At 46.3% G+C, this 21,709-nt stretch overlaps 1 protein-coding gene across 3 annotated transcripts; it reads left to right on the top strand.

Moving 5' to 3' along the window:
* The first annotated feature begins 2,625 nt into the window (after positions 1-2,625).
* On the top strand, positions 2,626-19,576 carry CNGA2 (cyclic nucleotide gated channel subunit alpha 2). 3 transcript variants are annotated; one of them, XM_036017114.1, is made up of 9 exons: positions 2,626-3,026; positions 4,308-4,431; positions 9,297-9,462; positions 13,461-13,596; positions 13,813-13,905; positions 14,540-14,710; positions 15,841-15,948; positions 16,800-16,906; positions 17,263-19,576. In XM_036017114.1, the coding sequence occupies exons 3-9, from the start codon at positions 9,387-9,389 to the stop codon at positions 18,666-18,668; spliced, it is 2,097 nt and encodes a 698-aa protein (XP_035873007.1). In that variant the 5' UTR covers positions 2,626-3,026; positions 4,308-4,431; positions 9,297-9,386; the 3' UTR covers positions 18,669-19,576. The 3 variants fall into 3 exon arrangements, with proteins under 3 accessions (XP_035873007.1, XP_035873008.1, XP_028379282.1); XM_036017115.1 differs by lacking the exon at positions 9,297-9,462; XM_028523481.2 differs by lacking the exons at positions 4,308-4,431; positions 9,297-9,462.
* Positions 19,577-21,709: the final 2,133 nt, after the last annotated feature.

Genomic DNA, 21,709 nt, shown 5'->3' with positions numbered 1-21,709 from the left:
GGGGCCCAACCACAGGGCAGAAGTGCCAGGTTGTAGGAGTCCTTCAGAAGACTGGTTGTCTCTTGCCCTGGGACAAAGAGATAAATAGATGACTCTTGGGAGCAGGGACCCAGAACATTCTCATTGGCTTTAATGGCTAACCAGACCATTCCTAACTTCCCAAATATGTCATGAGTTCTCTATAATAAAGAAGAGAGAATGTGTTAGTCAGGAAAAATAAAATAAGCATGATTGCATGTTTGTGTTTTTGAGACAGAGGGAAAGAGGTGGTGGGGGAGGGAGGAAGAGTGAGGGCAGGAAGGTGAAGGGAGACAGAGGGGAGAGACTTGAATCTTTGAGCCTGCTCTACCCCTTTCCCACCCCTCTCTGGTCCTCCATAGCCCCCATGCAATAAGGGGGTTCCTCCACTCCTTACTCTTTGGGGCTTTCAATACTTCTAAGAACCAAGAGGACTGACACGAACCTGCAGCCTCCTTGCCTCTTCCAAATGGGCCCTGGAGCCCCTGGAATCACCAGAGAGCTAGGAGGAAAACTGGGGTTCCTCCTTGCTAGCCACATGTATACTCCTCACAGCCTCAGGACAGACCCAAGGTGTGGGAACTAATTAAGGGGAGCAGCCCATTCTTCAGGTTTAGTGAAAGGCAGCATGCATAGCTTCCCACCACTAGACCCAAACTCCCACTGTTTTTGATGACATGGAAGGTAAGCCAAGCAGAGTGGAGTTGGCTGAAGCTAAAGATGCCAGAAAGCCTGCCCTTGAGTGGTCCTACTCAAGCTTCCCCTTTTTTCTGCTCCAGCTGGAATACACAGAAAGCTAAGAGGAAGAGGCAGCTATTGTGGGGTGGGGCAAGGCCTGCCTTTGAGATGTGGGTGTGCATTTGTGTGACCAGACATGAACATGTTTGCAGGAAAAGTCTGGTTGGAAATATGTTGTGAAACAAAGATTCACCCTTGGGAACAATTTACCTGAGATGCAAACAGTGTGGCAGCCCCTTGGAGAAATGCCTTGTGGGCTGGGGGAGCTATCCTTCCATCCACCTTGAGGTGTAACTGGCTGTTCCTAGCCCTACCTGTCCACTCCATCTCTAGGGTCCTCTAGAGGAAAATCAGAGCCAGAGCTGCCTCATGCTGGCCTCCATCGCAGCCTGGGAGATAGGCAGTAGACCCCTCTGCAGGGTTCTGTGAGGGGCTGTATTGTGGTGGCTGGCACCTCCTGCCTGTCTCTTTGGATATTATCTGTCTGGAATGTCTTAATCATTAATGTTATTTCCCTGTCAAGCTGCCTTGGCCTTCCCCAGGCTCTCCAGCATAAAGCCAGCCCTTTCCCGATAAGCCTAGAACTCCCCCATTGACAAGTAGAGGGAAGGGCGGTACTCATTTACAGTTGAGGGTATGGAGAGGGTTCTTCTGCATCATGTTTATTGCTCTTCTGTGAAATTTCCCATGGGTTGCCCAGGCTTGGTATAAGAGGGGTATACTGTCAGTCCCCTACCCCGCTAGATCAGGAGCTGCTTGAAAGCAGGGGCTAGCTTCCCTTGCTTTCCACATCCATGGCACCCAACAGAAGTAAATGGCTGGCCATAAGGCCTCTGACCAGGGCCTCCAAAGAGCAATTCTGACCTAATTGCCTCCTGAAGGAAGGGCTGGTTTTGCCTTGGTCATAGAAGTCTGGCCTTTAGGGCATGCCCTCTGTGGAAAAGCCTCCTGCAGAAATGTCAGTCAATTCTGGCTACTACTTTCTCTGTTGCATGTACTATGTGCCAGCACACTGCAATTTAAAAATATTGGATCACACAAATTCTACTTTGTGATATTCTCCTGAAAAATGCAAACATTACAGGTGTAGCTAACAAAGCCCCTTGCCTCCAATGTCAAGCCACCACAGGCCTAACTCCCATGGTTTGCTTGGTGTGCATCCTTGCAAATTCTTGCTTTCACATGCAAATATATGCACCTGTATGTGCCTGGGATTTGTGCACAAGGCCTCACAAAAGCTGCCTCACACAGTATTCTGAGAGAGGGGACAGTCCCCCAAGTCGCATGTGCAGGCGGGAAAAACTGTAACCTCTGGTCATACCACTCTGATGGGAAGGCCACAGACCTCTGTTAGCCCCAGCAGGTGCTAAAACTCAATATTCCAGATATATTATCTCCAGTTGGCTTCCTGCAGCTGGAGGGAGGCAGGCAGAAGAAGGTGGCCATGTGGGTGCAGGAGATGAGGGTATAGGGAGAAGGGCTGTGTTGTACCTGGGAGCAGCCTAACATCCTAGCTTCTGCAAAAGGAGCCAATGACTTGCCATCCAAGGGTTATTGCCTACTTTCCTTTCCCCAAGCCTGACCTTTCTTGGAGACCAAGTCCAGGGAGCCCTGGAAGAGAAGAAATGGATTTTCCCCCAGCCCTCCAGGTACCTCTTCTCTCTCCCAGGTTTCTCGCTAGCTTGCCCTTGGCCAGGTAGGCTGGCTGGGACGTAACCAAGGCTGGAAGGCAGGAACATGAGGGCAGTGAGCTGGTGGCTTTTAGTCCCAGGATACAAAGCCCTGAGTGATACATGCTCCATGTAAGGGAGGGCTCCTTAGGGAGCTTGGGAGGGGCTGCCTTCTGGATCTGGGCAGACAAGCAGCTTCCACAGCTGGGAAGCTCAGCATCCAGTCTTCATCTGCTGGCAGCCTAAGGTGTGCAGGACCCACAGTAAGAGGGTCAGCTATCCAGACAGCAGACAGGACAGCTTCTCCAGTGGACAGGTGCCATCCTGGACCAAGGTCTTGGGCTTGCTTCAGCAGTAAACATGAGTTCTTCTGGATCACTACCAGCCTCCCCTGCTGGCATCGGGAAAGATGGGGCAGCTTTCTGACTGGGAGGCTGCTAGCTGTGTGGGAGTTAAAAGACCCTACAAACCCAGAGACAGGAGTGCCAAGTGGTCTCTGCTGGCTTCAGGTGCTAATGAGTCCCCAGGGGCTCATCTCTGGTTGGAGGCTTCACAGACAGAACAACGGGTGCTGATCCTGCCTCTGAAGTCATCTGATTGGTGAGGAAAGGGGCTGACATTGGGCTGAGACGACCACTGACCAAGGGCTGACATCTTCCTGTGGCCACAGACCAATGGCTTCTACAGGGTTGGGGCTGGAGCTCATGAAAATGTGCAGGTCCTAGAGACAGGTTTAACACGAGCCTTTGTGTTTCTGGTCTGAGGGAAAAGTAACATGCATAAAACATTTTTTTTTTTGTCAAAGCAGCCAAATGAAATCCTGGGGCTCTAGGAGTATGAAGGCACTGAGTGTTATGCTAGGCTTGTCCCAAAACAGCTGAGCCTTTGTTTTTTCATAGGAGGGCATTGGGTGGGGCAGTGTCTGGTGAACACTTGAAACAGAGGGACTAAGGGGTTACCTGGCCAGGCAGGGTTTGGGGGGAGAGAAGAAGGAGCCTGTGGGCTTCACCACCTGTGCTCACCTCCATTGTCTGCCTACCAAGGGCACATCAGGGCATCCCAGCCTCAGATCATACAGGTGTGCTACTTGAAGTTCCGTGGCTCTCTGTGTATGAAAAGTAACGGAGATAGGGGTGTCGGGTTACATGTGCTTCTCCTAGAAAGCCTGCTGGGATTGTGGCCTTCATTTTCAACCCTTTGAGCTGCATCCTGGCCTCCTCAGGAGAACCTTGAGCCTAGGTTTTGGGAGCCTGCTCCTCTACTATCTGGGCAAATGCATCTGCAATGAAGCCTTTGCAGCTACTGGTTGAGGGATGATTCTAGAACCAGGAAGAAAGCCTGGAGCAGGAACCAGTTCTCCATTTTGGCTCTACAGCTGAGCTTGCCCTTCATCTCCCCTTGAGCCCAGACCAGCAATTGTCAACTTAATCCATGTCACACTGTAGTCATAGGAGGGAGTTATTTCTGGGGTAGCCTGTTTTCTAGATCTTCTGCCAGTGTCTAAGCCCTGCTCTTGGAAGAGCATGGGCAAAGTCTTCAGCACTATTTGTCAAATGGAGGCTCCAGGGTGGTAGCTGCTTTCTCCAGAGGAAGAGACACTTAGTGCTTGGACCGGGCACTAAGTCTTTGGACTGGGACATGTACTTCAAAATGAACCACAACTGTGCTGAGAGAATATGTACCCGATATGCCCTCAGGTTCATGGTGGCCTCAGAACTTCCAGGAGCAGTTCTGGCCAAACTTCTTCAGGCTCTAACATGAGATGGCCCCATGAAAGATGAAACTGCAAATATGATTCTAATGAGATCTAGAAGGGGTTTGAATGCCCAAGAGCAGAGTTTAGAATTTATCACATAAATGACACCTCCATCTATTCAACAGGTATATGACACTATCCTTAGTCTTGGGATGCAGCAGGGAATAAGTCACACTTGGTCCCTGCTCACATGGACATGACCATCTTGTGGGGACAAACAATTAGAAAGTAAATAACTGTCAAAGCATGATAAGTCTATGATATGAATAAAGTGGGGGAAAGTGGACTAGAAACAAGGGTGTGGATTTGGGAAAATACAGAGCAAGTTTAGGGAATGTATGCATTCATTCACCTCTAAATATGCACTGCTTGCCACTGGGCTAGGCTATAAGAATTATTGACTAAAGAAAACAGACAATTCCCTGCCTTGAGAAAGTTTATATCTAGGGTGATGGCATCTGTCCATTGGTATTAGAAACAAGGATGACAGACAGATCCAGGTGTGGACTTAATGAACTCACCCTGGTGATATGAAAGGTAGAGAAGAGGAAGGGCTGGGAATCTGAAGGCTAATAGGCAATGAGGCAGAAGACTATGACAAGGGTTGAGGCCAGACCTAGAGCAGCAGCAGTCAGGTTGGACAGGGATGAGGGTACTAGAGAGGGATTTCAACAGAAGAGCCAACAAGATTTGGGGCTTGGGCAGGGGTATGAAAGATGACTCCTAGGTTTTTCGATTGAGCATATGTGGGGAGAGGTGTTTTTCTCAAGATAAAGCATTGGGAAGGTAGGAGCTGGGGCTTGTGTGAGAAAAGTCATGTCAGTTTGTGATATGGTGAGTCTAGGGGCACAGTGACTGTTCCCAGGAAGTAGAGATGGCCTCTGGGCACCTGGAAATGTGGAGCACAGGAGGAGTTTCTCAGTGAGGACAGCAGGGGCTTAGATCCAACCCATTACCCCTCAGAGGAGCCTCCCCTGGGGTATGAACTGAACATGGCTGATGTCAGATACAATGCTCCAGTCTTATCTTTGTGAAGAAATGAAGCCTTTCTTGGAAAAGGTAGCCCAGTCATGGCAAATTTCTGATGTAATAGTGTCCACACTAGAAGCTCCAGCCCTTTGTCAAAGTAGTGACCAAGCATGCTGGCCTGCCAGGCCTCTTAGGAAAAACCCTTCATTCTGTGCGTCCTACTGGAGATTCCATTTACTCAGCAAATAGTTCTCAAGCATCTGTTTTATGAAGGTGCTAGGCTGGAGCCTGAGCTCAGGGTGACTGATTGTAGTCAAAGGTGAATCAGCATTAAGGACTAACTGTCTGCCTAGTGAGTGCCAAACACTCTTTTCATCTCTAGCTTGGGGTGCACACCCCCAGCTCCTGCAACTCTCCTTTGTCATGGCTGGGCTCCTTGTAACTGTCTCCCTAGGCCTGGAGCACAAGGGGGTAATTGCAGCTTCAGCTCCTTACTGAAAAGTCAGCCCTAAGAGCCTGCTGAGCCTGGTGCAGTTCTAACCTAACTCTTTTTGCTAGTGTCCAGGTCCCTGGCTCTGTTTACCTTCCAGACATGCCCTGTGGCCCAGTGTGCTTTTGAAACCAGATTGCTTGCATGTGAATCTCTGCAATGAGGATAACAATAGAATTAGCCTTGTCAAGCTTTTGTGATGATTACATGAGTTAATTTAGGTTAGGAGCTTAGCCTTTGGTAGCTACTGAATGAATAAAAACTTACCTTTCTCCTCTTGGCTCTCCTTGCTGTTTGCTGTCTGCCTGCCTGCCCACCTCCCTGATTTCCTTCCAGCCTACCCTATTCCCTGCCACCCATGATGTGCATAACCCTATGCTTGGAACCACATTCTCTGCCTGCTGCCCAGGACTTTACCCACTACAATGGCCAGAACTGAATATCTGGGGAACTACTTTATGAATGAGACTTGGAGCCTGGCTCTTTAGGCTGTTAGTTATGGAAGAGTTCTCTTCCCAATCACAATGGAAAAACTTTGGCTGATAGTAACATGAATCTGAGGACAGGATGGCCTGGGATATAAAAGAAGCTGGACCACCTGGCCACCTGGAGGGTTTTGTATTCCTTCTGGGAAGACCCACTGGAGCTAGTCTCTCCTACTATCAGCTGCATCTGGTTCCTTAGAACTGCACCAAGGTCTAACCTTTATGTGTTGTTCTCTTTCTCCTTTTCTCCTTTCTTCCCTCCCTCCTTTCCTCCCTTTCTTCTTTCTTCCCTCCATCAGTATGTATGGACTGCTTTCCAGGAGCCAGTCCCAGTGATATGTGGGGATGCAGTACATAACAATGCAGACACTGAGACTCACCCTCAGGCAGTGCACACTCTAGTGCACGAGGGTGCTGGCAAGAAAGGTGGCATAGTCTGGACTGAGAATTTGCCCCAGGACCTTGGAAAGGTGGCAGGAAACTGTGCACAGGCAGAATGAACATGGAAATGATCTTCAGGGAGAATTTTGAGTGCCAAGCCATCCAGAAGGCCAGAAACTAAAGGCTTGAAGCCTCAGTCTGTCACAAATGTCTGTCTAAGGGCCAATGGTGGTGATAAATTCAATGTGATTGGGGACAGGGTGAGTCATACCTGTCCAAAGGAAGCCAGAGTGTAATACCCAGCTGGAAGATGTAAGAAAAGCCTGAAGTTCAGCAGAAAGGTGCTGCTGTCATCCTCATCTTTATTACTGGACATTTGATGCCATCTTTAGTTTTGTGACTGCACATAATATATTTTATTTCTCTGAGTACTTTTAAGATTTTCCTGTTATCAATGAATTGTGCAGTTTGATTATAATGTACTTTGGTGTAGTTTTCTTCATGTTTCTTGTGTTTGGGTGTCATTGAGCTTCTCATATCTGTGGATTTATAGTTTTATGAAATTTGAAAACATTTTGACCATTATTTCTTCAAGTATCTTTTCTTTCCCTCCTCCTTTGAGAATTTCAGCTACATGTATATTAAGCCACTTCAAGTTGTGTCACAATTTGCTGATGTTTTCTCCATCTTACACTGATTTGCATTTCTCTCTGTGCTTTATTTTGGGTTGTTGTATTATGTTGTCTTAAAGTTTACTAATCTTGTCTTCTGCAATATCTAATCTGCAGTTAATCCCATCTAATGTATTTATTCATCTCAAAATATGTTGTTTTCATCTTCAGAAGACTGATTTGGATCTTTTCACATATTTCATAACCATACTTAACTTTTTGAATATATGGAATGCAGTTATATTAATTTTTTAAGTATCTCTGCCTGGTAATTTTTATAAAGATTTTATTTATTTATTTTTAGACAGAGGGGAAGGGAGGGAGAAAGAGATGGAGAGAAACATCAATGTGTGGTTTTCCCTTGGAGGCTCCCTATTGGGGGCCTGGCCTGCAACCCAGGTATTTGCCTTGCCTGGGAATCAAACTGGCGACCCTTTGCTTCTCAGTCTGGTGTGCAGTCCATTGAGCCACACCAGCCAGGGCTTTGCCTGGTAATTTTATATTTGTGTCAGTTCTGGGTTTATTTTGATTGATGGATTGTTTCCTCTTCATTATGGAGAAACTATTTGTGTGCCTGGTAGTTTTTGAGTGAATACCACACACTGAATTTTCCCTGGTTGGATGCTGGGTACTTTTTTTTATTTCTAAAAACATTTTTGAAAATAAAATAAAACAAAAACATTTTTGACATTTTTCCCCATTATAGAAGCAAGACATTTCTGAGTACACTACCCAATACCCTGTGAATCATTAGGTTTTCCAGTCTAGTTATTAGCATTAGACACTATATTTTCAAGCCTTGTGTTAGAGATGAGGACTATTAAGTTTAATTTTGGGAAATGGTTCTTTCCCCAGCCATGAACAGCTTCCTCATAGTTTGCCCTGATAAACACTTGGCTGAATACTTTGGAGGGACTGTCTGCAGATCTCCAGAGTTGTCTTTCTCTGCAGCTCTCTCTTCTCCAGTATTCTGTTTTGCAAACTCTAGCTGCCTTGGTCTCCTTGGATTCTATTCCCTATCTTCTCAACCTAGGGAATCTGTCAGGTTCCACCTGAGTTTCCCCTCTCCGTGCCATGGTTTGAAAACTCTCATGAGACTGTAATCTGGAACAATTGTAGGAATCACTTCATTTGTTTCCTGCCTCTTATGGATCACTGATCATTGTTGTCTAGGGTCTAGTGTCTTGAAAATTGCTGTTTCATATATTTGCTTAAGTTTGGCTATTTCATTCTGGAGGGCATAGCTGGTTCCTGTTACTCCATCTTTCCCTGATGCAGAAGTGTTGAATATTCCTTTAAAATAAACTAATTCATACAGTGGAGGCCTAAGGTGACTAATGGAAGTAGAAACAGGAAGTAATGAACTGGGAAGAGTGCAGATATCATTTGTTGACTATTCATACAAAACTTATGTACTGAGTATCTACCATGTGCCAGACAATGAGAAAAAGTGGTATTTTGGACTAAGGTGTTGATGGTGGAGATAGTGAAAAGTGATTGGATGCAGGGTGTTTTGAAGGTAGATTTCACATAATTTGCATATGTAGATTGTGGGGATATGAAAGAAAGGGAGAAGTTAGGGATGACTTTGAGGTTTTTGACAATAATTGGGAGAATGACAGTGCCTTGTTAAGATTCAGTTGAGTATGAAAGATAGGGTTTGGAGGGGAAGATCAGGAGCTCAATTTTGGACATATTCAGCCTGAGATGCCTATTCAATATCCTAGTGGTAATGTCAGGGAAACAAACTGGAGTTCAAGGGAGAGACTGGGCTGGTGTTACAAATATGCAAGTCATCAGCATACAGATGTGTTTGAAGCCACAAGACTGGATGAGGAAATGATGAAGACATAAAAAAAATAAGGATTCCATCCAAAGACTGAGTTCAGAACACTCCAAATTTTAGAGTTATGAAAGAGGAGGGGGTTTCTTCAGAGTTCACTGTGAAGAAGTGACTAGTGAGATAAGAGGAAAACCAGGAGAGGAAACCTATTGTTTCAAGAAGAGAGTGGATAAACTGTGTAAAATGCTACTGAGAAACAGAATAGGGGTGGACAAACAAGTGGCCCTGAGACTGAATTATGTTCCTGGCTGTTTTCTCTTTTATACTGGGAGCAGCACTGAGATCAGAGACTGCCAGATGAATCTGTTTAACCTAAGTATCTAGCACTGACCTGGTGCACAACAGGTGCCTTGGGAAAAAAATATATGGACTACATTACTGAAAAAAAAAAAAAAAGAAAACCAGGCAGCAGTGAACACTTGAAAGAGCCACAAACTGGGAGTGAGTAGCTCTTTCTTCCACTAACTCGTTGTACGTTTTGTTCTGGCCTTAACATCTATAAAGGGATTGTCCTCAAAATACTTTCAGCCAGGGTCCAAGACACTTCTTGGGTCAGGCTAGATTTTCTATGGAAGTCTTAAGCTGGTTGTTTAACTTGTGGATGAGGAGAAAAGAGACCTAGAAGTATACCATGATTGATGTTGGGCTTTTTATAGAATCATCGTGCCTGACTCTTGGTTTAAAAATCTACCTCCTTGAGGATCCCACTTTCCACTTGGGACCTCTGCTTATCTGTTTTCTTTTTGTCAGATACATGGTCTGATGACTTCCTCACCCATCCCAGTCCTGCCCTCACAATTGTTTGGTCTTCCCTGTTCATCCCCACAGCAGCTATTGCAAACCTTCTGGCCTCCTCCAAAGTCTGCATCTATTGCTGCCTGGTGCCTCACTCATTTCACTGACAATGCTGAGGTTTCATATGAGTGAACCTCTTCAACTGTCTCTCACTGTAGCCCACCCCCTTCTAGAATGTTTGTCTATCACCTTTTTCTCTCCTAGTCTGCTCATCAGTGGACCCCCTGCTGTGTGCTTCAAGCGTCTTCTCACCAGCTCTTGTATCTGGACCCACCCATTACATCCATCTTTCATGAGCTCCAGCTTTAACTGGAGTTGGTCACAAGCACAGATATTTTCAGTATCTATTGAATCCCTCCTTAAAACCTTTGTACTCATTTTATTATCTTTCTGCAAAAGGATAAAAACAAAAGCAATTTAGAGAAACTGTTGCAACCCCATATGATTCAGTTCCTACCTTATCTCTCTCTTCTCTCTCAGTTAAGACTGTAGAGTTAGATACATTCTCTATCGTTTGTTCCTCACCTCCTACTAGTTATTCTGAAACCCTGAAAATTATGCCTTCTTTTCTCACCACTTCTGAGGCTGCTCTGGATAAGATAACCAGTGAGGCCCCTGTTGGTGAATGTAGAACCCTTCCAGCTTTCATCTCAAGGAAAAGAAGATGCAGGCTCTGCATTTTCCTGCTCTTCCTGACATGGGGGCAAGGTGCTGGCCTTGCAGATTTCTCCCTTCCTTAGACTCTTCCACAAGTCCTGTCCTCCTCGGACTTCTCCATTTGATCAGTTCTTCAAACCATGTGTCACCTTTGTAGCTTTTCAGAGTTCTCCCTCACCTTCCTCTCTGCTCTTGTGCTATGGGAGGATGGCTCATCCCTTCATGAGAGCTTTAACTTCCAGCAAGCCCTGATGGTGTCCATGTCTCCCCTGTAGTCCAGATTTCAGTGAGTGTGGGGCCAGTCAGAGTCTGCTATAGCAGGCCTGGAGTGATAGTGAATGCTCGAGACCAGAACAAGGCCTTGGATACAGATGGCAGTACTTGGACAGATCTTTGACACTTTGGGGAGACAACTGATTAAGTTCAGAGTGCTTAAATGTGATAATCGAAGAAAACAAGAAGTATGGTTGACATAGAGGTTTTTGGCTTAGGTGACTGGGTAGAGGGCAGGCCCTTCTATGAGGTGGGTAAATTGGAGGAAAAGCCAATTTGTATTTAATGGTGTCAAGTTCAGTTTTTAATCTATGTTGGGTTTGAGGTGCCTCAACAGAGAAGCAGCTGGAGATACAGGAGAGCAGATAAGGAGAGATGCCTTGTTTGCAACATGATGGCAACTGAAGACTTAAGACTAGATGAGATTTCTTTAAAAAATTATTTTTTCATTTTTAGAGAGAGGGGAAGGGAGGAAGAAAGAGATGGAGGGAAACATCAATGTGTGGCCACCCCTTGCATACCCCACACTGGGGACCTGGCTCACAACTCAGGCATGTGCCCCGACCAGGAATCAAACCGGCAACCCTTTGCTTTGCAGTCCAGTGCTCAAACCACTGAGCCACACCAGCCAGGACTAGGTGAAGTTTCTTGAAGAGAGTATGAGAATCACTGGCCTGTTCCCTGGCAAATGATCTGAAGGAGCAGTTCTGATGTAGGAGCATGTATATGGCAAATCAGCCACCTCTGGGCAGCTAGACTCAGGGAAGGGCTTGTTCCTTGCAAAGAAAGATCAGGGATCATGGGAGAAGAATCTCTCTTGGTATCAGAACCTTAGAGAGGGCATAACTTGTGTTATAGCCTCTGAGCTACCCTCTTGTGGGCTCAGGGTCACTTCTATTGGGGATCATCTGTAAGGAGGGGAAGAATCCAAGTGCTGGCAGGCAAGTCCTGCACAGTCTCTCTATCAGAGAGAGATGTTCTCCCAAGTTCTCTGCCTGGTGTTCTCAGACTCCCGAGGCTGTCCTTGGCCTCCTCTGTCCTTTTCTTGAAAGTACAACTCACTCTCTAGCCCAGACCCAGCCTCCACACACCAGTATCCCCTTCATCCCTGCAATTGACTTGTGTTTCACTGTCTCTTCTCTACCTTTACCCTTCATTCAATGTGGTATAGCCCCTCTTAATCTTTAGGCTTCCAGAAGGCTAGCCCTGAAAACCTGATCAATATGAGTGGCTTCAGCTTTGTTTGTGTTGCTTGGATATTTCTGTCTCCATGGTCGGCTGCCTCTAGGGCCCAACCATACTCCTCTTTCTCAGGTGCCCTTATTATAATCCCAGTGCTGTAGTCCCACAGAGAGCACCAGGTGAACATCTCTGAGGCTGTTTGTTATTACCACTCACCACAGAGGTCAACATGCCTGTTATTGTCATGGTGACAGCTCCAGAGGCTGGAACAAGCTGGGGGGAGGTGCACCAGCAACAGGGGCCACAGGCAATCTAGTGGGTGTGCTGACCACTTCTGACCAAATCTGGTAGGGCATACCAACAATCCTCAGCAGGGAAGAGCTGCTGTGAGTCTCTTTTGCTCCAGCCTACCTGACTTCATGACAGACACTTTGGAACACAATCTTCTGTTTCTCTTCTGGCTTTTTCCCTCTCAAGCTGCTTCTTCTCAGTCTGTTTTGTAGACACCACCTACTCTACTCTGCCCTGAATCCTCACTCTGTATTATTTTCCTGCATGATCCCACCCACTTGCTCTCCTTTGATCCCCACACTCAATCCTTCTCTGAATGCTGTTCATTCTCCTTCCTAAATGTTTTTCTATTCTGCCCTGTGTCAGGCTTCAGTGGCACCATCTTTCCAGCCTTCTCCCTATCCCTCATTTCTACTCTTGCTCCCCCTATAATCTAGTCTCCATGTAGCAGCCACATGGATCTTTCTAGAATATAATGCTGTCCTTGTCATGTTCCTGATCAGTCCTTCCAAAACTCTCATATCCCAAAGGAAAGAGTCCTGACTTGAAGATCCTATTGGAGCTCTCCCTTCTCTCCTTCTCACTCCCTTCCCCACCCATGGGGCTCCTATCTGTTCCTCAGCCTGAGTGATATGATTTCAGGGTGCTGGGGTGAATGATATTTGAGCTGAAAGGAAGGAACCCCAGAGGCCATGCCCCTGGTTGAAAAAGTCAGTGAGAAATGGGACTCCTACCTGAAGAGCATGGGCTCTGGGAAGGTCTTTGGTTAGGAGATCCATAAAGCACTTGAGTCAAAAAGATACATCTCCTCCTGTGGAGCAGGAGTTTGGGGGTAGTTGTTGCTCTGGAGGTGTTAAGCAGCCTAAGCATATGCCAAACATCTGCAAAGGCAGAGCACCATAGATAGCTTAAATAGTTTTCTTTCTTGTTTTGTATTAGCTCTGATAGTTCATATGTCAAAAATTTCAATGGAGTAAAAGAAAAACACATTTTGCAACTTAGCACCATTTGCCTTTTCAATTGTCTATCAGAGTGGGAATAGCACTATCATCTTCTTGGTGCTTGGACCCTGACATTTAGACAATGCTGGGTCCCCTTGCCCTGAACTGCCATAGTAGTACCCAGAGGTGCTGGTGTTTGCCAGATGGGCCCTGGTTCTCTTTTCACTGCTCTGTTGCAACTCTGACTTATATGGGTGCCAGAGTCCTTTGTGACATTCCTTTTTGTCCTCTCCCTGGAAGGTGAGGGTCCCATTTGTACATCGAAGATGACAGAAAAATCTAATGGTGTGAAGAGCTCTACAGCCAATAACCACAACCATCACGCACCTACTGCCATCAAGACCAATGGCAACGATGACCAGGGGACCAGTAGCAGGTGAGTCTCCTGAAGCTGAGTCATATTAGAGATGGTCTTTAGGCTGCTACTTCCTCCAAGCTCTGCCTCATTGTCACAGAGTAAACAATCTTTGACTCAAGAAGACATCCTCTAAAGGAACCATGGAGTGTCTAGGTGCCTCACAGGAGGAGACAGTGCCAATAGGAAACAAGGTATGCTCAGGGAACCTTTCGGCAACTGCTTCTTCCTCTGTAGGCCACAGTCTGCGGCTGAAGATGACACATCCTCAGAACTGCAGAGGCTGTCAGAGATGGATGCCCTCCAGCGGGAGAGAGGTGGTTTCCGCAGGTGGGTTCCACCACAGTCCTGCTGCTACACCCTCCCACACTTGGGGTCTGTCAAAGTGGACAACATGGCTCTCCTTCTCTCAGTCCCACTGGGATTTTCCATGAAGACATCTGGGAACTACTATCAGTGCTGTCATTGCTTAACTGTTTTCTCCTGAGGAAGCTTATCTGAATAAACTTGGAGTGGCCAAAGGAGGCTTCCTTTTAGATTTTCTTGTCTCAGCATCACAGGGGAGGAATACTTCCCAGCAGAAGGGCCTATGTACAGGGCCTTGAGGCCTGTAGCCCAGGGCTGTAGGTTTTAAAGGGAAATCAGGAAACTTGGAACAACTTTCCTCCTGGCCTGTCCTCCCTTAGGACAAACTCCATCTTGCCTTGGAGACCTCTTATTTGTTTTTCACAACCAACTGAGATGGCACCTCTTACAGGAAGTCTTCCCTTTCACCTCAGGCTGCATTCTGAGTCATGACTGAGCCCCATCTACCTGCTCTCAGCCCTGGCCTTGATTCCAGTTCTTAGCACTGGGAAATAATGGCCTGACCCATTTCCCATCTTGTTTATCAGACACCAAGCTCCTGGGCATAGGTTCTGAACACACAATTCTCTCTGGCTCATAATCCCTCTCTCACCTCTAGGATCGTCCGCCTGATGGGGGTCATTAGAGACTGGGCCATTAAGAATTTCCGCGAAGAGGAACCAAGACCTGACTCATTCCTTGAGCGTTTTCGTGGTCCTGAACTCCAGACCGTGACAACACAGCAAGGGGATGACAAAGGCAACAAGGACGGCGAGGGCAAGGGCACTAAGTATACCTGTCCAGCCTGTGGAACTGGAAGGGCTCCCAAGCATACAATTGGAGGGCTCAGTGGGGTTTCTTATGTCACCAGCATGGGCAGACTGGGGTCTACACCAAACCCTGCCATGGCAGGGAAAGGGGTGGGCAGAGAAGACCTGCTATGGTTTTAACTCTAGAATATTTCCATTGTCCCAGCCAAAAGTTTTTGCAACAGCCAGTGGCCAACTTGCCACAAGAACCCCTAGTGGCTTTTCTCACCTAAGCTGCCCCTTGCCAAGTATCCTCTCACTGCTCACAAAGCAAGTAGCAAGGGCACCTGCATGTAGGCAGGGAGAGGGCTCAATTGAAGCCTCTGTTCCAGCAGTTACAGAGAAGAGCACTATTACGGACTACTGTTGAGAGTGTTCCCATACCAATGCCAGTATGGGTGCAGAGTTAGGCCTTTAAAGAGATCATGCTGGAGACCCACTTGCAGGGAAGGCCTAGGAACAATTCAGCAGGACAGGGTGGGGAGAAAGTAGAGCTGGAAGGTCTGTTCTCAGAAGAATGAGCAGGTGACTGTGGATGTCTGGCCAAGCCGATGTTCCTCACCTTTGGCCAGTGCATTATAAGAATTCTTTCCAAGGTGGGATACACCATCTGGGAAAGTGATTTGGGGGCTAGAGATCAAGCAGTAAATGGGGATGAGGGGGTGGGGGACATGGGGTGGGAAGGAAGCACATGGCACTCATTTGCTTGGAGTTCCTCTCTCCAATTCCAGCCCCTAGGAGGGTTGTAGGAACAGGTCCTGAGACCTTATTATGATTCTGTAAAAGTCACTCTCTAGGCTCTGAAGCCCAACCCAATAATAGCACTGTCCCTTCTCATTCACTCTGGACAAGGGGGCCTCCAGAGGTATGGGAACCCATGGGCCCATTGGAGGTTAAATAGGAGAAGGGGTGTCCTTTGCCCATCTGAGCTCTTCTCAGATTCCTAGCACCAGGTTGTGGTTCCCTGAGAGACAGGGCCATAAGCTAACCTACCCATCATCCTGCATATCCCCTGAAGTATTGTTTTTTAGGAACCCTTGAACTCTAGGAGTAGGGGTATTACCACGCTGGGAGCCTGGTCCCCAAGCCTGGCCTTTGTTTGTCTCCTCAGGAAGAAATTTCAACTATTTGTCTTAGACCCAGCTGGGGACTGGTACTACCGCTGGCTGTTTGTGATTGCCATGCCTGTCCTCTACAACTGGTGCCTGCTGGTGGCCAGGTGAGTAGAGAGAGTCTGGGAAGGGGCAGTCAAAGTAGCCTAGAGTCTACAGGCCCTGGGGTTGAGAGCATACTAGTCCTAGCTGTGGACATAGAACTTATCCCAAGCCAGCCCTGTTTCTGGATTCCCTGCTTGCTTGCCAATAGTACCTCCTTCTGCCCTGTTAAAGATCCCTTTGATTTAATATGCTACCAAAGCCTTATGTCTATCTTTTTATCCTTTTCCCTGGCATCTGTAATATGTTCCTACTTTTCCATTGCCACCAATACTGTCCTAGCTGAGGCCACTCTCCTCTCTTCTTAGCACAACTATAACAGCCTCATACTTCTTTGCAGGCACTCTTGCCCCTACAGCTTATCCTCCACGCTTGCAACTGTGGTTGATAGAAACTGGAATTTGATTATGTCATTCCCTCCACACAAACTCGTCAGTGGCTCCCTATTGCCCACAGGATGAAGCTCAAGCCCTCAGAGGGCCTTCAAGGCCCTCTGGACATGGCCTTCTCTCTAACTCCACCTTCTGGACACACCCAGCCCCATCATTCACTATTTCTGGATCACAACATGGTGCTTCCTCAAAATAAAATTTCCTCTCCCAATTTTTAGCCTATGGAGATTCTTCTCGTAGTCTCAGTTCCAAAGCCAATCTCCACATTAGCTTTCCCTGACAGCATTTCCCACCCCACATATCTCCCAACCCACTCACTCATTAAGCAAGGATTTGACTGACTACTAGGCTGACTGTGACTCATCAGTTCCCCTGGTTCCCATCCCATGCTCTGCACTCAGTTGGCGTCTTCTAGGGGACCTTGGATAGCTTTGAGGTTAGAGCCTAGCCCTGTTTTCCTATAGAGCCTGCTTCAGTGACTTACAGAAAAGCTACTACCTAGTGTGGCTGGTGCTGGACTACTTCTCAGATGTGGTCTATATTGCAGACCTCTTCATTCGATTACGCACAGGTAAGTAAACAACTGAGATGAACAGGCAGGACCATGACCCATATATCCAAAGGCCTGAGTCCAAAATTTCAGGAAACCATCTTAACACAGTGATAGTCTCAAGTACCTGGCTGGGACTTAGGTTAGTGCCTGCTCCTTTTTGAACCTCTTGGTCCTCCCATGCTTAGTGAGGTACAGACCAGGGGATGTTCTGTTAAGGTACTTCTGGTTAGCCTTGCGTCTTGAGTTTCCTGTGGGAACTCAACCCTTGGGAAGGAGGGTTGGATGAGCAGTTTTCCCTTGCTGAGTGTTAGCCCATCAGGAGGGAGAGGCCTTAAAACATAGGTGATATGTTTCTGGGCTTGCATCTCTACTAGGTTTCCTAGAACAGGGGCTGCTGGTCAAAGATCCCAAGAAGCTGCGGGACAACTATATCCATACTCTGCAGTTCAAGCTAGATATAGCTTCTATCATCCCCACAGACCTGGTCTATTTTGCTGTGGGCATACACAGCCCTGAGCTGCGTTTCAACCGCCTTCTACACTTTGCCCGTATGTTTGAATTCTTTGACCGAACTGAGACACGCACTAGTTACCCCAATATCTTCCGCATCAGTAACCTGGTTCTCTACATCTTGATCATCATCCACTGGAATGCTTGCATCTACTATGCCATTTCCAAGTCCATTGGCTTTGGGGTTGACACCTGGGTTTATCCCAATATCACTGATCCTCAGTATGGCTACTTGGCTAGGGAATACATCTACTGCCTTTACTGGTCTACACTGACCCTTACTACCATTGGGGAGACACCACCTCCTGTAAAGGATGAGGAGTATCTATTTGTTATTTTTGACTTCCTGATTGGTGTCCTTATCTTTGCCACCATTGTGGGAAATGTGGGTTCCATGATCTCCAACATGAATGCCACCCGAGCTGAGTTCCAGGCCAAGATTGATGCAGTCAAACATTACATGCAGTTCCGCAAAGTCAGCAAGGAGATGGAAGCCAAGGTCATTAAGTGGTTTGACTACCTTTGGACCAATAAGAAGACTGTGGATGAGCGGGAAGTTCTCAAAAATCTGCCGGCCAAGCTGAGGGCTGAGATAGCCATCAATGTCCACTTGTCCACACTCAAGAAAGTGCGCATCTTCCAGGATTGTGAGGCTGGCCTGCTGGTGGAGTTGGTATTGAAGCTTCGTCCTCAGGTCTTCAGCCCTGGGGATTACATTTGCCGCAAAGGGGATATTGGCAAGGAGATGTACATAATCAAGGAGGGCAAGTTGGCAGTAGTGGCTGATGATGGTGTCACTCAGTATGCCCTGCTCTCAGCTGGGAGTTGCTTTGGAGAGATCAGTATCCTTAATATTAAGGGTAGCAAAATGGGCAATCGACGCACAGCCAATATCCGCAGCCTGGGCTACTCAGATCTCTTCTGCTTGTCCAAGGATGACCTCATGGAAGCCGTGACTGAGTACCCTGATGCCAAGAAGGTCTTGGAGGAGAGGGGTCGAGAAATCCTTATGAAAGAGGGGTTACTAGATGAGAATGAGGTGGCATCCAGCATGGAGGTGGATGTGCAAGAGAAGCTAGAACAACTGGAGACCAACATGGAGACCTTGTACACTCGCTTTGGCCGCCTGTTGGCTGAGTACACAGGGGCCCAGCAGAAGCTCAAACAGCGCATCACGGTTCTAGAAACCAAGATGAAGCAGAACAATGAGGATGATTACCTTTCTGATGGGATGAACAGCCCTGAGCCAGATGATGCTGAAAAGACATAAGGGCTTGGGCCTAACTGCCTCTCCAACCTTGGCCTTGACCCCAGGAGCTAGAAGAGCTGTGTAGGTCTTCACATTTGAATACATTATCCCCATGTCACCTTGAATTCTCCCTAAAGCCTCTCTGTCACCAGGTTTTTGGCTCAATCACCCAAGAGCCCTCCTCTAAGTCCAGCTAACAGCTAAGCTTTTGCACAGTCAAGACTGTGTTGGCTTGCTTTCCAGGAGCTTTAGTCTGTTCCAATCTGAAGAAGCGAGAGAGGAGCAGCTGAACTTTCTTCAAGGGGTCTCTCCTGGGACTGGGAGCCTAGGCAATAATCTTCTCTGAAGAAGCCCATCTGCAGATGGAACGATGTGCACTCTGCTGCAGTACTCTCTTATCTCTGGGCACCTTTGCACCTAGCCACTTCCTGCCTTGCTCTGGCCCTTGCTTTTTCTAATATATGTTCTGAATATCCCCATTCCCATGCACATGTATGTAATTTAAACACTGGCTTTAGACATTTAACACAGGTACCAAGTGTCTGTCCCCTAAAGCAGGAAAAGGGTGTGAAGTGGGTAGGGAGGAGGGTGCTCACTTAGGGATGCCTCTCCCTGCCAGGCACTCCAACTCCTGCTCTATTGATCTGTCTATCTGCCAGCCAAGAGTGGAATTTCCACAGTCTTCTCTGGACCAGAGAGATGGTGATGCTTCTAGCTTCTGGTCCACTCCAGGGCAGAGAATGAGGAGCAAGGTAACTGGCAGTCAGCTATCAGGCAATGCCACCAGGAGGAGGCATCCTGGAGCTCTGGCCATCTTTCTATGCAAAATATTCCAAAGAGGCCCTGAAGGCTGGTGGTGGGTGAGAGACTCTTCAAGCCAATATCTGCAGTAGAGGCACATACAAATTAATAAATTCCTTTGAACCATTTGTGCTTATTGCCCAGCTTTGCTATTCACATTCTTTCCCTTCCTCTCTCAACTCCTCTGTTCCCCCCGATACTTCTCTTTCCCCCTTATCCTGGACTCACTTATCTAGAATACCCTCTACTGTCTTTGTCCACCTGCCTAAACCCTACTGGTCCCTTAGGGTTAAGCTCAGGTACCACACCTTCTTGGAGAAGGGCCCCTGACTATACTTGCTCCTATGTTACTCAGTCAATCACCCCCTCTAAGCAGTCACAGTGATTGTTGGCTCATAGCACACTATGTGGTTCATTTTGAGGAATCTGGTTTCCCCTGCAGATTGTGGGCTCTGAGAGCAGGGCCAGTGCAGTCTCCCTCATTGTTCTGTCTGTAGCCTTAGCACAGAGGAGAATGTTTATTCAACATGGCAGTAATGAAACACACCAAAGCATTTATGCTTCCATTTGCCAGCAGCAATATCTCAACAGAAATACTGACAATGTTTGGGAAGTTGGGGAAGATCTCCTAGAGGAGCAAATATTTCAGAGGGTACCACTGGATGATCAGGAACCTAAAGTGCAAGTGCTAATTAGTGGGCAAGAAGAACTAGATGCAGACTCAGATGTCTTTGTGCAGTTCTCCCCACCCCTTAACTGGGGTACAATACACACAAAATTTGCCATTTTGAATATTTTTAAGTGCACAGTTTGGTAGTGTAAAGGACATTCACATTGTTGTAAAACATATTTTCAGAACTTTTTTATCTTTCCAAACTAAAACTCTGCCCAATTAAATAGCTTTTCTTCCCTCTGCCACCTAGTCCCTGGCACACAGTGTTGTACTTTCCATCTCTATGAACTTGACTACTTGAGATACTTCATAAAAATGATATCATACACTATTTATCTTTTTTTGTGGCTGGCTTATTTTACTTAGGATAATGTCCTTAAAGTTCATCCATGTTGTAGCATGTGTCAGAATTTCTTTCCTTTTTAAGGCTGAATAAATATTCCATTGTATTAAAACCACATTTTGTTTAGCCATTCATCCACCAATGGACATTTGGGTTGTTCCCATCTTTTGGCTACTATGAATAGTGCTGCTATGCACACACATGTACAAATATATGTTTAGGTTTATGCTTTCATTTCTTTTAAGTAGATGGAATTACTCCATCATATATAGTAATTTTATTGTGTTGGCCAAAAAGTTTGTTTGCTTTTTTCTGTAAGATGGCTCTAGTAGTGCTTAGCTGTCTTTAACTTCATTCAAAACAATTTTAGATTGTATTGTGACAGTTCTAATGTCAGCATGCATTTAAAACACATCAAAATTGGTGAATTTTTGTGTAGCTATTTTAATATTGAAGATGGAAGAAAATACACATTTTTGGCATATTATGCTTTATTATTTCAAGAAAGGTAAAAACAACTGAAATACAGAAAAATATTTGTGCAGTGTATGGAGGAGTTGTTGTGACTGAGAAAATGTGTCAAAAGTGGTTTGTGAAGATTTCTGGAGAAATCTGGAGATTTCTTGCTGGATGATGCTCCACAGTCAGGTAGACCAGTTGAAGCTGATAGTGATCAAATCAAGACATTAATTGAGAACAATCAATGTTATACTGTGCAGGAGATAGCTGATGTCAGCTATCCAAATATCCAAATCAAAAAAGTTGTTGGTGCCCTGGCTGGTGTAGCTCAGTGGATTGAGCGCGGGCTGAACACCAAAGTGTCACAGGTTTGATTTCCAGTCAGGGTACATGCCTGGGTTGCAGGCCATGACCCCCAGCAACTGCACGTTGATGTTTCTCTCTCTCTCTCTTTCTCTAACTCCCTCCCTTCCCTCTCTAAAAATAAATAAAATCTTTAAAAAAAGGCTCAAATGGAAGTACAAATCAAAGCTCCAGAGCCAATACTTAAAAAAAAAAGTTATTGGTGAAAATGAAAAATGTGTCTTTTATTAAAAAAAACATATCGACTTTTTGGCCTACCCAATATTTTAAATTTTTTGAGGAACTACCATAGTGTTTCTATAATAACTGCTTCACTTTACATTCATATCAACAAGTGCACAGGCTACTAGTTTCTTCACATCCTCACCAACACTTGTTTACTGTTTTTAATAATAGCCTGTTTGTGGGTATGAGGTGGTATTT

This window comes from Phyllostomus discolor, chromosome X, assembly GCF_004126475.2.
Source record: "Phyllostomus discolor isolate MPI-MPIP mPhyDis1 chromosome X, mPhyDis1.pri.v3, whole genome shotgun sequence".
NCBI lineage: Eukaryota > Metazoa > Chordata > Mammalia > Chiroptera > Phyllostomidae > Phyllostomus > Phyllostomus discolor.
The sequence above is the reverse complement of the archived record's forward strand: the minus strand, read 5'-3'. Positions and strand labels throughout refer to the sequence as shown.